Source organism: Microchirus variegatus, assembly GCF_963457635.1.
Source record: "Microchirus variegatus genome assembly, chromosome: 21".
In the NCBI taxonomy this organism is placed as follows: Eukaryota; Metazoa; Chordata; class Actinopteri; order Pleuronectiformes; family Soleidae; genus Microchirus; species Microchirus variegatus.
The window spans coordinates 13,581,060-13,598,332 of NC_139822.1; the positions used below are offsets into that span (position 1 = coordinate 13,581,060).

General features: G+C 41.4%; 1 protein-coding gene across 2 annotated transcripts in view; it reads left to right on the plus strand.

The window, feature by feature from the left end:
• The window catches only part of eipr1 (EARP complex and GARP complex interacting protein 1), an 88,179-nt gene that overhangs the window by 8,237 nt on the left and 62,669 nt on the right, over window positions 1-17,273 (plus strand). For both annotated transcript variants that reach the window (XM_083908140.1, XM_083908139.1), the window contains exons 4-6: window positions 783-939; window positions 6,473-6,572; window positions 13,781-13,917. In XM_083908140.1, coding sequence (XP_083764266.1) covers window positions 783-939; window positions 6,473-6,572; window positions 13,781-13,917 — 394 coding nt within the window. The remainder of the gene's footprint in view (window positions 1-782; window positions 940-6,472; window positions 6,573-13,780; window positions 13,918-17,273) is intronic.

A 17,273-nucleotide genomic window follows, 5' to 3' on the forward strand; every position in this document is an offset into this window, starting at 1 on the left:
TTCTACACAGTATAAGTCAGGACAGTACTCCCGCGCCGCCCTCATCACCCTCTCCCCCTCTTTTCTCCCCCTCTGTCTCTTGTCCCCTGTCAGGTGATTCCTACATGCTTGAGTTCACACAATGACAGCCATTCCAGACCAGGCTGAGTCTGGGACTACGCACTGCTGCACACACACCACACACACTCACACTCACACACACGTGCACACATCAAGTGTACTGTATACGGTGCACATTCAAACATCCACGCTCACAAATGCACACGACTGCATTGCTACAGTGCGTCCGCACCACCTCCCACCAGCGCGCAACCATGTGGGTATATAGGGCTTTTGTTCAAGATGATTGCTTGCCCACATTCTTCAAATGCAAGGTTGTCTAAAACCACTCAGAGCCTGTGGACTCACACCACGTTGCTTTTTAATTTGACAAATAGGCCTAACGCCAGTGTTTCATTGCCCAACGCCTGCCCACACACTGTCAATAGCTACACCAAAAAGAAATTAGGCTCTTTTGCTCTCTCTGTTTGCTCTCTCACTCTTTCTGCTTTCTCTCTCTCTCTCTGTTAAGTTTTGCCCTCCAGCCTCAAACTTTTATTCCAATTACTGTATCACTTTTACATTTACACCACTGGTTCCAATTAGCAGCTCTGGCTCTGGTTTGCATGTGCCAAAATAACAAATTCGGGATGTAGATATCAAGGGAGTGTACGAACGTATGTGTGAACACACACGCGCTGTAAATGAAGTTGTGTGTGTGTGTGTGTGTTGTCCTTCTCCAGCCAGTGACAGCAGAGTGATTTCCTGCGCGGCAGTATGGCGGATGCCCACCGACTGGGACACAGGTAGCCACGAGTCACCTGACGACACCGCCCACAACCCTCAAACCCTGGAGCTGCTCTGTCACCTCGACGACAGTGACCATGGCAACGCCGCCTGGTAGGTGTTGCTGAGGGACAATAGGGCAAACGGCTGTAATGGTGCATTCATACTGAACACAAAGCAATGTTTTGCTTTCAAAAACGGTGCATTATATTATTATGTATAGTATTGCTTGCATCTACTCTTCAGTGTGATCCCACCTTCAGAGTTATAGTACAAGCGATACAAGTGCACTTATTTATTATTGCATTACTGCATTTATTTATTTTTTCCACTTTACAGGATGTCCAATCCAAAAAATAGACATATTAGCCTTCATGTAGCTGCAGATACTATAGTCAATGGTATCACTCATGGCATTAGTGTTGTTTGCCTAGAGACTTTAGCACCATATTTTAAAATGCATTCATTGATTTTGTTTTTACAAATGAAATATCAAGCTTCATAATCCTAATAATTCAATATTTTGACATGTGAACACTTTGTAGTGCAAGTCTGACAAAAATAATTCTGAACTCAAGGGCAACTTAGATGGGTTTTTTATTTGTTTTTCCAAACTTGCATGGTTTCCATCAGTTGAATATGCATTTGAAGCCATAAGGAGTACTATCACCTAACACTTCCTTATTTATTATTATAATAATAATCACAATTATACATCATTTATTTGACAGTTATCTCATTATCTCTCTATTTATCTCCTCCATGTGCATTTTAATTCATCTTTCGGCTCAGACTATTGACTGGCCAGCACCTCGTATTGTATTTTCAGCCCAATCCTTTTGTCTTACAGTCAGAGCTCCTGCATGTGCACGAGGCCTTGCTACAATTCACTGCTTATGAGAATGAAAATCAATGGTCATTCTCCCTTTTTAAGTTGGCTGTTAATTGGTTGCCTCGCGATCGCTATCAATTTGAGAGGCGCCAGTCATTTAGCGCGACGCATACAGTAGCAGGTGTCTGTGAGGCGGAGATAAATATGGAGAGTGAGTGCGAGGACAATAGAGTGAGAAAAGAAGAAAAGTGAGGAGGGGCGGCTGCATGGGCAACTTGGTTTCTGTTCTGTGCTTGTGTGTTGAAACTGGGCGGCTTTGTATATGTGGGGTCAGTATATCCAAGTTTACTGGATACCGTATAGAGAGTGTGTGTGTGTGTCTGTGTCAGAGGGTAGGTCAAGCTAAGCTGCTGGGTAAAGATTGATGGCTCTGGGGTCCGCCATCTTTACACCCTCAGAGCTGTAACCCCTACAAGGGCACCACATAGTGTGTGTTGGTGATTTTTTTTTGTGTGTGAAGTGGCTGTGAAGCCTATAGCTTATGCTGTGCACTATTGGCTTCTTTAGATGGATGGCTTTGGTCTGCTGCCCACCTCTTCCATCTCTCCATGACACACACGCACACACACACACACACACACACACACACACACACACACACACACACACACACACACACACACACAGGTTTGCACAGTTGTTCTTTTAAGGACTCTCTTTGACTTCCATTCATTTAGTCAGCCTAAACAAAGTATTATCCCCTAACTTAAAACCATAACCAGCTCATGCTTAAATGTTCCTCAGAAATGAGGACTGCTGGTCCTGATAAGGTCAGTGTTTATAGCATTAAATAAATCCTAAAGAAGTATTAAATACAGGTATGTACACACACGCACAATACTGGCAGCTTGCGTAAGCAGGAAAAGGCTGAGGTGAGATGTGTTTTGTAGTTGTGCCCGCTGTCACTCGTGTGCCCTTATGTAGCCTACGTACTTCATGAGTGTGTTTTCCAGTCTCCGCTGTCCCTCCATTCTCAGTGACAATAACACTTTCTTCTCTCCCCCCCCCCCCCCCCCCCCCCAAAAATCCCCTCGTTGTTTGGGTGGGCAAACATTAGAGCCTGTACCCTGTTGTGAAGCGTGTTCTGAATGGAAATATCATAAACAGGGGCTAAAGAGAACTTTAGGGAGGGAAAAAAAAATCATGTTTTTTTTGCACTTGGTTTGGATTCAGGAGCCGTGTGCCAGTCTAGCAAATCGATTCCTGTGGAGCCATTTGAGCCAATCAGAGCCCTAGGAGGGAATGGTAAAGTGCAAGAAGTAACAAGGTTGATTTCTGAAAAGTGGGGTGTGACAGGAGGTGGTACGAGGTGTTTGGTGTGTTTTTGCACACGCATGAATACAATCATATACAATGTGTGCAATATTTTCAAGTGGACTCCTTGTAGTTCTTCACTCGAACATCTGGTTAGCATGCTTCTCTTCTCTCTTCTCCTCTATGGTGATAATATCCCCGCTTTTTATGTGTACATGGGCCTCGTCTTGGAAAAGTGTGTATGCGTGTGAGGGCCAAAGTCTTTTTCATCACTAAATGCAATTTTCACTGTGAAGGTCCTTCAGTCACAATCAATGAACTCCAGTAGAGGGCTCTCATGCTGAGGTGTGTGTGTGTGTTGCATGGCTTTGTGAGGACCAAAAAAACATATAAACCACAGGGAGTGAGGACATTCTGACATTCTGTCACCTCGTTTTTAGGGTTAATAAGTGGCACATTATGTCTATGAGTGTCCTGAGAACAAATGCTGCACAAACATTAGTATAAAACTATGATTGTCAGTGCATGTCCTTTAAGGTGAGCTAAGGTTGTTGTCACTCAACGTTGCTGTTCAATTGGACGACTGATCTTGTCTCTGTCAGTTTGCCTCTGCTCCAGTACATTTCTTTCTTTTCTTTCTTTCAGCTAGTTAGTATTAGGTGTTTTTCGCATGTTGATTCCTAGTCTTCTCATCAGTCCAAAATATGTACTGGCTTTAATTTGCCATGTTTTTATCGCACAGGGTATATGTGCAGTAGCTAATTTGTTAATTAAAGACTAACATGTTTTTCAAAAGTCCACATTTTTTGCACATTTTTGTCAGTGTAGTTTTTTTGTAATCCAGCCTTTTTTAAATCTATCCTATATTAAGATGGTGGTTTTGCAGGTTTTGCAACGGATGCTGGTCATAACTTGGTGAAGTCTAGTCAAACAGTGGGTTCACGAAAGGATAATTAGATGTTGTTAATTAGTTAATTATTTATTTAATTATATTATATCATATTCACTATATCCATATAGCCCAGACTGGACGTCAGATTTGGAACATTGGTACACCTCCAATATACACATACAACTAGAGCAAAACACATGTACAACTTCTGGCTATTGAAACTGCAGAAGTCTCATAATCACCCACAATGTCATGAAGAATGCATGTGGATGGATGAATGGATGGGTGGGTGGGTAGGTGGGTAGGTAGATAGATCCCCAAGACTACATAAAGCATGTAATCTGGAGTTCACAGTGAATGGATGATCAGCATCGAGGGGTCACACACTTCACCATTGTTTCACATGACATGATATGACATGACCAAAACTCACATGGTCATAAAAAGACATACATGGCAGCTGACATGAGGAATAATTGGAAAAACCAGGCTTAATTTAGCCTGCTTTCATGTCTACAGTTTGACCTCTGTGCTTTTATTGTAGCAGTGCTGTCTGTGATCTGTCACCTTTTTAGTGTATTGTATTTTTTGATGAACGGCTGCTGTCTTTTTTAGTGTAAGCCACCGTCACCCCCCCCCCCCCCCCCCCATATCCTGGTGTCTGATAGCCTGGAGTGGCTTGAGTTGTCACAGAATTTCCAGCAGGTTGGAAAATGAGATGTCTTTATTTATATATTTCACACCGATCACAAGCCGATTAGGGGCAATTACCTGTGACTGGAAAAAAAAAAACGAGATATAATTTCCAACATCCTAACGTATCACTGTAGCCTCCAGGCAATGAATGTAAGTCAATGTGGTGTCCTCCAAAACTGACTATCATGTTTGCATGGAGAGTGTATCTGTACATCCCAAGCCCATGACTTCCTGCCCCTCAGGAGGACAGTAAAAGATGTCCCTCACCAGCCAAGAATTTACAGTCCTTATAAACACAGCTCCTTTCTGCCTCCCTTCCTTCCCTCAGTCCCTCCCTCTTTCCATTTTTCTGCCCACTTCACCTCTACGAAGGGACTATATGAAACTTGGATTACATTCGAAAGCAGGCCTCTTCTTTATCTCCTTGTCACACTCTCACCTTCTGCAACATACACTCTCTTTGAAACAACTGATGTTGTTTCTGCTTTTTCAAACTGACCCAGTGGTGAGTTTATGGAAATAGAGTTGTCTAATTGATGAAACTTTGAAATAAACGGCATTTTACAAATCTCCTTACGCAGCTATGCAGACTCAGACAACCAAGAGCCAAGAGGTGCAGTCATTTCACCCCCTGTAACCCATCTTAGACAGATTTTCTTTTCTTTCTTGAACAGGAAAGTCACACTAAATCACAACCTGAACAAGTGCTTTGACGGTTTCCAGGCCAAGGTTATGTTTAGCTTATTGCCAGGTCTCTGACTTAGCTGACATATTGCTTTTAAAGTCAACCAAGCTTGGAGTTAAAAGCACTCAGTTTTCTCACTTGGGTTGTGTCCCCTTTCTTATAGCATGTAGATGCATTTCTGAATTTAGCTGTGAAACCCATCCAAGTAAAAACAAACAAAGTAAAAGCATACAAGAGATTTCAACCCACACCAAGGTAATTATTAACAGTTTGGGCTCTATAGCAGGTCAGGTATGGTAATGTCCCTAAGGTTTGCGTGTAGAGTAAGAACTTTAGGTAGAGCAAAGTGGAGAATCACATCTCCAAGAAGCTTGCGGTGCAGAATCAATACTCTGTAGGGGAAAAAAATGGTGTAAGGAGGAATCAAAGCTATGTATGCAGTTAAATCTACCACATTTTTAACACCAGTGAGGCAACTCTATATCCCGCTGTTGCTTTCAAATACTAGATTGACGGAATTGGGTTGCAAGATTTGGCAGAAAGTACTAAAGTTGTTTGATATCATACATTTCTCTGCAAAGTAAGGACACTGTCGCCTGATTTGTGGAAATTAAACAATCTCTTGGCAATGTCATATTTTCAATTTAACATCATAACAATGCAAATTACAACAATTCTCACAATGAGCAAGCACTGGTCAAGAGTGCGGGTGAAATGCTTCCTATTAATTGGAATAAACTTGCAATAGAACGTGGGTTAAGAGGCCCTCTACCGTTGTGCTAGCATGCTAAATTGTTGAATGTTAAATTGAGGTGGTGAACATGCTAAATTAAATACCTGATTTGCATAAGCACTGTGGCATCACGGGTACTGTGTATTAGTATGCTGACTTTAGTGTTTAGTTACAGTTTGCCTCTTAAATCGGCAGACCTGCAGGCTTGTTCAATAGTCCACAAATTAATTAAAGGAATCCAAAAGACATGTTTTCTTATGTACATACTCATGCACAGTGTCCTGTGTGCCTGTCCTGATGTTCGAACATGCTCATCATGGGAGAGGAAGTGCCATTTGTCCCAAATTCAGAGGTCTATTGGAGCATTAAGACTTGGTTTCTGGTTATAACTGGGTTTTACGTTTAGGGTTAGACATTTTGTTGTTGTGGTTCGAAAATGCATTACATTCTTACCAAGACCGAAATACAAGTGTATATATGTGTGTGTTTTTACAGTGTCCTGTGGGAGCCCATGGGTGATGGCAAGCGCATGATAACGTTGGCTGATAACCATGCACTACTCTGGGACCTGCAAGAGAGCTCCACACAGGCCAAGGTAAGACACACACACACACACACACACACCAGCACAGCAAATACATACACTCTATATCACACAGCACAGTAGCTAACTCATTATTTGATAACCACCATATCATCGAGGTGTCATCAGAAGGAAACATCCTTTCTCCGATACAACAGCAGAGCGTTCCTCCAGGTTTTTTCATATGTATTCTTGTTTTTAAGTCTGTACCACTGTGACTAAAACTTTGAGAAAAATCATTCACCGTATGAGTTACCACACTTCACTGAAGTGTTTCCAATTATACTATTAAAAATACAGACACTCCACCACATTGCCACGGGATTGTGGCCACAATGACACATATACTTTGTATGTATGATGTCACCAGATCATTCTAAAACAGCTGTATATGCTGGTGTTTCTCATTTCCACTGAGGGAATTTCCTTGCATGGACCTATTATATGTTACCTACATTTGATGGGGGGGGGGGGGGGGGGTTCCTTATATTTAGGGACATACATTTCTATTAAGGTTGAAAAAGTAGGGTTGTTGCTTTCCAACTAATTCATCTACTCCTTGCCAATAGGGCATGTGTGCAAACAAGCCGAAACAGACATAGAGGGAGGGAGAGAAATAAAACTTTATTGATTTTTTTTATTTTTAAATTTCCCATTAGAATGACTGGCCAGTTATGTTGTCCAGTTAGTATAATCTGTTTCAGTGGTAACAGACCACAAAAGGGATTTAGTTTAGTTGTTGTGGTTACATTGTTCCTGGGTTTTTTTTGAGAAGGACTTAATAATAGCATACAATCCTTCTTTTTATTTTTGTTTTATTTTTAAAACTGTGCTTGTGATGTGCTTCCTATTCAGTGATCATAGCTAAGTTAACAAAAACCAACCTCTCAGTTGGGTTTCATTTGATAATAACAAGGTTGTTGGCTGTATTCTGTTAAATCGCGGGAAACGGCATGAATACACTCACAGCTGTGTGGAAGACAAAACGGAGTGATATTTCTACAGGACGGATGTGTTTTAGTCATCTGAAAAAAAGAATTACCTGTGGCTGAATTTAGTGTAAGCACTTGTCTTTGGTTCGTTTTAAGCTGTGTCTCTCCTAATGCAAGGTGAAGAGGCTCCTCACTGTAAATCCACTGTCTCCAGCCAGCTTTGCAATTAAAATGGCCATTATGCATTCAAAGACTGTAGATAATGGTGTATGTCAGGTGTGTACGCAAGTGAGGAAGGAGTAATAGAGTGGTGTGTTAGTCCATGGTTTCATGAGTGTGTGTGTTGTTCCATTAGAAGCCATGAGCGATGGCAGAATACGGTGGGTCATTAGTAATTCATGTGCTTGTTGAAAGATTCACATAAAGGGCAAGCAGACTAGATACGAGCATGTTAGTCAGAGTGTCTGTGCATGTATGTGTGCTCATGTGAACTCGGTAATCTGACCTTTTGAAGAATCTCTAGTTACAGTTAAGGTAAACGCATGTACATGCTTGCCTTGTTGTCTGGAAACCCCTGACTCATTGTGTGGCTGATAATGAATGCACTTACGTTCACATTAATAACCACAGTGATTTCAGGGTGATTTGATGCTGCGCTGTCTCTGTTCACTAGATGGAGCTGTCTGTTGTCCCTATACCGTATATGCTAACAGCGGGCAAATAAAAAATATGTGATTTGAATATTGAATTATGGAGGTTTGTCATATTCCAGGATGATGGAGAAGTCGACCATGTTCATTTATCTTCCTTCAGAACATGGCCCGAGGCCAGCATTTGCTCCTACCGCGCCTAATGTATATGGATATTAGCTTCAAGCTAGCATTGTTTCATCTGCGTTGCGTGTTGACAGTTTCCTGCTCTGTTGGCAAATTGAGGTTAGACCTTCGCATTTAGGCTTTATATGTATTTGTTAAATATCGTGCAGCTCCCAAAGAATCGAGACGATGCATCATTCATACTAAGGGTCCTTTGACATGTTTTAGCAGGAAAAAAGCACTGGTGTTGCTGATCAGGTTGACAGTTCCCAGCCCAAACCATGTAGTTGCCAGACAGCCGTGTAAATCTGTAAAATCATAGCACATGCAAGAGAAAACATCCAGAGCTTCATATCTGCATCAAATAAATAACCACACATAAATGATAGATAAATAGGTTTTTGCAAATTGCAACCAATAAAAGCGTAGTAAATCAACCACAGGCTACACAATTGAAACCTAAAATGAACCTCTGGCCTCCTAGCGCCAGTCCCAGATTAATAATAATGCCAGCTGCACGTTAAAAGGTGCACTTTTAAAATCCCTCTCTTTTTCGCCTCGCTGCTTTCCACGACTGTGGTGCTGAAATACGCACAACGACCTAGCCGTCGTTTGCTTTCTGCTGAACTGACGTCAAGATTAAGTTGTCAAATGAAATAACGAAGATGCAGATGGAATACAACTCACGTCAATTATTTATGTATTTATTTAGGATATTTATTTATTGACAAAAGCAGCCAAAATTTTATTCACCCACCCAATGTATTTGTTTCCCGCCTGATGTAAGCAAAAGTAGCCATCTGGCAACACTGTTAGCATGGCGTTCCTCATTAAATATCTGCTTTTTGTGTTTGTTTGCCGAAAAGATGTACGTAATTATGATATGCAAAAACTCCCCGATAAATTAGTTTTAATCACACTTAAATGGCAAGGTTTTTCCTCTGACCACTTCTCACAAGTCCTTCAGCATAAACATCTTGTTCTTCAGCTGGCCAGGAAACCACTATGTCTGACTGTCTAAAAGTCTGGCAACGCTGCAAGAGACAAATCTAGGCTCACGAAACAGTATCTCCCCTTGTGGATATTTGAACGTTTACATTTGGTTGAGAAGGTTGAAGTGTGTTAAATGACCTGGAAAAATTAATGCAATCATTTCAATTTAGGCTTCATCAACATGATAACTTGAATGTGAATGACAGGGGCTCTATATTCTAGACTGTAACTGTTTTGCATTTGTGCATGCATTTGTGTGTGAATGTGTGCCTGCGTGTGTGTGTGTGTGTGTGTGTCCAGTGCAGTCATCCCTGTGTGAGGTCGATTAAGACCAGGAGGGCGAATCGGGTGTTGATCCTGTCCTTTGACACTCACAGTGGTCAACACATAAATCCTGTATTGAGGGCGAGGGAGAGGAGGTGGGAAGTAATGCACAAGAAAGAATATAATGAGAAAGGGGAAGATGGAAGAGGATGGAAAATGAGGGAGCAATGAGGGGGCCCTGCTGATTACAAAGATGGAGATTAGGAGAGAGGACAAGTGGAGATATGGAAAAGGAAAGAGAGTGGGACTGATGAGGAGAGAGGGAACTTGGCAACCAAGACAAATTCCTCCACTGCTGATGGGAATGCTAATCGCCTTCTCTCCCTCCCTCCCTCCTTTCAACCCACTCTCCTCTCTCTCTCTCTCTCTCTATCTGTCAGAGTGTGATGTGTTCATTGCAAGCCGTGTCCAGATGCAATGTGGACGCATCTCTCCCTCTCTCTCTCATGGGCCTGGCCTATATTTGTGTGTCTGTGTTCCATGTGGGTGTTTGCCTCTGTGTATGCATATATATGTATATAAGCAACGACCATTTGCATAAACCAGTGTGCATTGTTTCAAATGAGACTTGTGTCTGCGTGTGTGAGAGGGAGGAGGGGGGGGGGGGGGGGTCTTCATGTGCATGGCTCATCAATTAGAATCACTGGTGGAACATTTCTACTGGCTCATGGCACACCCACACACCCTGCCCTGCACATCTGCTCACATACACACACACACAGGTTTGTGCAGCTATTCTTCATAGGGCACTGAATTGACTTCCTTAATTTGGGCAACCTAAGCTTTATTCCTAAACTTAACCAGTGAATAACTCACCCAGACCTTAACCTATAACCACAATTCAAATCTTAGCCCTAAACTTAACTAGTTCCTTAGAAATGAGTTGTTTCCTCATTAACCCTTTATGGTACTACTCAACCATTTGGTTGACCACACTTGAAGTCACTATATGTCATTGAAAAATGCATCAAGCTGAACTCACGAACACTTAATGTAACTTGTTCTGAATGTTGTACTTTATAAATTATGCAAACAAGGTTTATCATGAACAGACGTCTCAACCGTTTGGTAGAGGCCTGTATCTGAAATACTGTAGGGTCTAATATCACGTTATTGTTTTCATAAGTAAATAAAATAATAAAATACACACACACACACACTCAGATACATAGTGAGTGTGTAGGTAGCATACATGCATGGCAATTTGACCGATAGCTTTGCTTTTGTACAGCTTGCTTCCTAAATGAATGTGTCCCCTAGTGTGGTGTGTGCTGCCTTGTTAGGGCCCCTAATTTGGTTAGCGCACTAATAAAGCTGGGAACCTGGGATGCACGGAGCGCCGGCTTTTCTGCTACACTGCACCAGTGTAGCCGCAGAGTGGAAGACTCCTGCTTCGAGACCTCCCACCGATGTGTGGCTGCTGAGCTTCTGTTCTCTGTCGGTGGGGTAAGGGAACTTGATCAATTCTCTGAAGGTTTCAGGGAGACTTGTTAAATTTCGTGAAATGTGTCACATCACAGGAAGATGCCAGCTTTTGTAGATTCTTGTTCTGCATGAAAAGTGTGTCTTTGAGTCAGCCTTCCCCACATAAACCTGGTCAAATGGAAGCACGATGTATGCAGCTTTGTATTAAGCGTTATTGAATATCACATTTGTGTCCAGTCACCCATTCTTTTCTCAAGGACTCTTGAGTGCGGGGTGACTAGAAATCAGTCATTGGTCAGAATAGAAGCATGTCTTGGGTCAGTGCAGGATAAACAATACATTCATGAAGAAACTTTATTGAATGCAGGGAGATCCATCAATTCAAATTGAATCATGATGCCAATGCAGACCCAAAGGATCATATTTAAAGCGCTTCTGCTCCATGTTTGTTTTGTTGACTCAAGAAGCTCAAGAACATTGCTGCCAAAAACTGCCATTTTACTTTGTCTTATACTTCAACATGGTGTGCTTAGCAACGCTTTAAAAAAAAATGCTTTAAATAAATCACACAAACGACAGAAATATCATAAACCAAGAAGCAGGAATATTTTAGTTTATAGAGGCACCACGTTTGAATCATGAAAATTCATGGAAAAGTCATGGAATTTTACATCAAGGCCACAGAGAAATCGCTGCTTCTCTTTCTGTCTGATTTTATCGGTCCCCTGTCCTTTGCCACCTTTTTTCAGCTCCTTTCTTTTGACTCCTTCCCTTTTTTTTATCCCTTTTTTCTTCCCGTCTTTGTTCTCCTTCCTTTTATCCTCTCTGTTATTCTTTCTCGGCGTACCTCCCTCCCTCCTTTCTGCTCTGTTGGCCTGTCTCTCTCCCTCGCTCGCTCGCTCTCCCCTCTGTCTTCTCTAGCTGAAATAATGAGAGTGTACCAGGGAGCTGTGCGGTGACGGGGCGATCGATGATCCCTGCTCCGACAGGCATAGACGGCAGAGAGGGTGGGAGAGCAGCGGTGGGGCGGGGTGGATTGGAAAGGGAGAGAGAGATCAGGATAAAAACCCATAGATAGTCAGAGAGCAAAGAAAAATGAAGCAGGGTGATGCTGCTTTTTTTGAATTCTTCGATGCATCATAATTTAAGGGGAAGAGAATCCTTTCCATAAGCAGCTGATGGATTAATTGCATTGCAGTTGTATAGTGGCCTGATGAAGTGATACTCTTTATAAATGAGGGACCAAAGAAGTCTTTTGACTTTGATTAATTTCACCTTTGTCTTTGCCCTGTTAAGCATATAGAGCAGGTTTAATATCCAGTGACAAGCTTGTCACAGAAAAAAAAAAAAAACTTAACCTGACTTCATTTTTGCTAAACTGCACTAATGTTTGTACCCACAAGTAATTCTGAGCAGATCTCCACCATGGGACTAAAGAGAAGCAGGGGTCAGTGGGTTTGCTGACTGAGCAGCAGACTGTAGAGTAGTCTTGTGCATGCAGGCTATTTCCCCCCCCAGTCTCCACACTGGGGGTTCTTGCTATATACTGTAGGTCCTGTCGGGAAAAACTTAAACTGAGAGCATTCTAATCTATAGTTTGGAGCGTACTGCAGGAGAGAGTGGCTCTGCATATAAAGGGGGTGCATTCATTAGTTAGAGCATTTGGTTTTTACTTGTAGCAACAGGTTAAGTGCAGATTCAGTATAAATTAATTCTATCAGTTAAAATTATAGGAAATCTGACACTATGTACATATATATATATATATATATATATATATATATATATATATATATTTAATTTCTCTTTTATCAGAGTTATGCGTTTCTATCAGTAGATCCTCAAGGTTGTGATGACCATGTGATTCAATTTTGTCTCGTCCAACATTGGATTTGATGGCGCTCTAATAATCCGTCCCGTCACCGGACACTTCTCACCTGCTGCTGTAAAACTGAGTGCGGCAACATCTGACATGACTTTAAGAGGCTGCTGTGTATATATATATATATATATATATATATATATATACATATAGTTCTGTTCACACGTGTAGCGCAGTAGTTGTGACGGCAGCATTAAATCAGATGTTCAGCATCCTTTAGCACTGGTTTTCACCGTCTTCTGAGGAAAAACATCTTGACCAGCGTTGCTCTGTGATCCTCATTCCTCACCTGTTAGTCTATGAAATAAAGTTTTAAATTGAAATCTCCCTTTTTCTAACCCTAAGACTATGTCCATTATCATATACAGTCTACGTATATGGCTGCAGGAGAATGACAAACGGCAGGCATCAAATTATCTTTGCTGAACAAGTTGTTTCGCCATATTTTTCAGACAGATGGTCATATAAAAAAAAAAAAAAGGTTGTTTCAAGTATAAATTAGTTGTGAATGAAGACTGAATCAGAATAAATTACATTTTGAGCTCATTATTAACGGCAAGGTTTGCAGATGTAATAATACTTTTGTGTATGTGTGTGTGTGTGTGTGTGTGTGTGTGTGTGTGTGTTGTGTCAGTGTGGTGTAAAACTGCAGGCACTCGGTTTGCCATTAATTCCCAAAATATTACCACAGAGTGGGGACTGAATGAAGCTTGGCTTAAGTGTGGCCTGCAGAGAAAATGGCTTAACAATGCTTAATGCTGCAGAGGCCAAATCACACGAAGGTATTTGGATGTAATTTCGTGTCCCTTCTTAGGAGATGTTCATAATGAGGTTTCTGTGCTGCTGCAGGTCTCTAGCACTGCCACACTGGAGGGTAAAGGCCAGCTGAAGTTCATCTCAGGCAAGTGGAGCCCGCATCACAACTGCAGTCAGCTCGCCACGGCAAACGACACAGCCATTCGAGGCTGGGACCTTCGCACTATGAGGTGAGTTTGCCTTTTTTGGGTGTGATATTTGGCATACACTATCGTTGAAAAGTTTGGGGGTGGCCTATTTTTAATTTTTGTGTTTTCCATTAAAAGTCACATTTTATTCATCAAAAGAGTTGCAAAATTAATAGAAAATATAGTCAAGACATTGACAAGATTAGAAATAATGATTCTTATTCAAAATAATAATTTTTCTTTCGTCAAAGAACCAGCAAAACTGTTTTCAGCTGTGCTAACATCATTGCACAAGGGTTTTCAAGGGTTTTCTAACAGGATGAGCAAACGTTTGGACCTTTGCAGCTAGAATAGTCGTTTACCACATTAACAATGTATAGAGTGTATTTCTTATTAATTTAATGTTATATTCATTGAAGAAAAGTGAGTTATCCTTAAAAAATAAGGACATTTCTTAGTGACCCCAAACTTTTGAAAGGTAGTGTATATATGGGATTTGTCAAATATTTGCCTTTCTGCGCAAATACTGATATTGGTACCTAAAATATATGATGTAAAATTTCAAATTGCATTCACCAAAAATGTTTCCAATACTTAAATCCATAGAAATCGGTATTTCTATTTAAGCTAATTAGCTAATTTTTGTCACCTTTTAATGACTTCATGCGCTTTAGCCGCCTTTTTTTATGGTGGAGTAAGCTACGTAATGAGATGACCCATCCACGTTCAATAAATAGATTTTATGCACTTTGTTTTCCATGTTGTTAATAAACAGAGAAATCCTCCAGTTTGTCTTGAATTGGTCACATAATCGTTATATCTTGCGAGGTACCCTGTGATTCCCACCCCTACTAGTTAGCCAGTGTGTTGTCTTTTGTTTTTTTGCATTTTATTGTGTGTATTTGTCACTAATGGGTGATAACCACTCATTGCCATTTGCTGCGTGTTCTGCCATCATAGCTCTCCCAATAAAGTGCAAGCACACAGGGGAACCATAGGACACAACAAGATAACCATTCCCATGATCCCACACTGCTTTCTGATGTCATTGGAACTAGGTCTGTTGTTGTTGTTGTTGTTGTTGTCGTCGTTTCGATTGAGAGATTGGGGGAGTTTGTTCTAATTTAAAATTCAGAAACGCCAACACAACATGAGACATGTTTTCTATAAGCTGCGCCACTCAGTATTAAGGTGACAAAAATTCCACACGCACTTGACTGAAAACCAGTGAGACGATTTCTGACAGCGGACATCATAAATCTGACAGAAATGAGTCATGTAAGAGTCATGTAAGATTAAAGATTAACCCTCAGTATTTACATGTTAGTACAAGATATTCTTGTGCAGTGCACAGAAATGTGCATGTAATGTGAACCATCGTGCTGAATTAAGATGAGTTTTTCCACATTAAACTCCATCTTCATTTTTTTTTTATTTTATAGTCGTATAATGTAATTTCAATATGTTTTGCATTCATCAAATTGAGCGATGCTGTTACTACGATATTGTTACTAAGGCAGGGTGTCGGACTTGGATACTTGACTCTTACCAAAGAGTAATTAACTAATGATAAGTTTGTGACACTTCTGTTGTATAACGATTATTCTGCAAAATTACATAGATTTCAGTCTGATTTGAGTTAACGAAGAAATTCAGCAAGAACATTGGCCCAGGGTATTTCCAACCCTCCTAGTACCTTTGCAGCTTAACGACTGTAAACATTGCTTATTTATCAGCGAACAGTGTTTTCATGCTCTTCAAATTATCAGTGTAAACAATATTATGATAATCATGGAACTTTTCCTTAAAAATATAAGTGCTAAGTTTGCAATAGTCTGCAGCCAAGGCCCACGGTTGGTGTGGTGTAGTGGTTAGCGCTTTCGCCTTTGCAGCAAGAAGACCCGTGTTCCCCGCTTCCGAGCCCCGGTTGGAACAAGGGCTTTTCTGCAAGGAGTTTGCACGTTCTCCTCGGGTGTGCATGGGTTTTCTCCAGGTTCTCCGGCTTCCTCCCCTTGGGGACTAAGGTGAATTGGTCACTCTAAATTGACCGCAGGTGTGAGAGCGAGTGAATGGTTGTTTGTCTGTGGCTGTCACCTGAGATAGGCACAGCACCCCCTGGTAAAGTGGTAGATAATGGATGGATGGATAGTTTGCAGCAGAACGTACACTTCCAAGATCAGATTGCTTTGATATTTCAGCAAAAAAATAAAAATGGCAGCATTGTGCAGGCACACTGTGTAGCCACTGACTACTGTACATATTAAATATGTACCATTGAATGGTGTAGTGTCGGATAGAAAATGAAACTGAGGCAGAAAAAAAGACCTGCACGTTGCTATGATATTAACATCTGATATAAATGCAAGGAAAGCAGTGGTCACAGTCGGTATCATTGTCTGGTTACACCGCGTTCTGTTTGCAGTCCGGTGATTGTCGTTCATGAGTCTGATGAAGTGTCTGTGCCTCTCCTCGACCGCATTATGAAGCGCGAGGTACAGGACGAACACTAATGTTGCCGTTTGACACGGAGCATTGTACTCTCACACATTAACCTTGTAACTGCAGGTTATCATCAGCCCACCTTACAACCCCCCCTAGCACTCGCCGTGTGGTCGCGAGTGCGCGCGTGTTGTTTGTTTTCCATGTTTCTGAGATCCGTGATGAGTGAGGTCAGAATGTGTGGGCTCTTGCTAGAGGAATAATAATCACCTCACTATCGATCGCCATGATAACAGCAAAGTGCTGTAGAGATCGAGAGTGGTGCCGGGTGAAGGCGAGAGAGAGAGAGACGGAATGAGAGAATATTTACACGATGAACATCACAGGCTAAGATAAGATAGCTGAATCATTGATATAACTCCCTGTCAGCCACATAATAAATTAAAGAGTTCCTGCATGTTCTGTGTTGGCCATTCTCCCCCTGCTGTGCTATTTTGAAAGATGCAACAGTACTTATATGGCCGTTGGCACAAAGGGAAAGAGGGGGCAGCAGCAGCACAGGGCTTGTTAGCAGATACGGCCATCTCATCTCTAATATCAGAGATTATGACGAAGACATAACGAGGAGGGTGCACATTGGTGCCGGCGCTTCACAACAAGACCTTTCTACATGGAGTTTAAATGTGTAAAGGGTTCTCTGGATCAAAATTGGTCTTCCTGGAACCATTTGTGATACCAAGAACCCTTGAAAACCCATTTCTTCATGAACAGGTTTTTCCAGAAGCAATTGGTTCCAGGTAGAACCTCAGCCCTTGTAGAAGGAACCTTTTGGAACCCTTATTTCTAAGAGTGTAGAACCTTTTATAAGGGTTCCACCTGGAACCCTTAGTGTTGCTAAGAACCCTTTTTAAACCCTTTATTCAGGAAAGGGGTTTTAAAGGGTTATCTGGATCAAAATG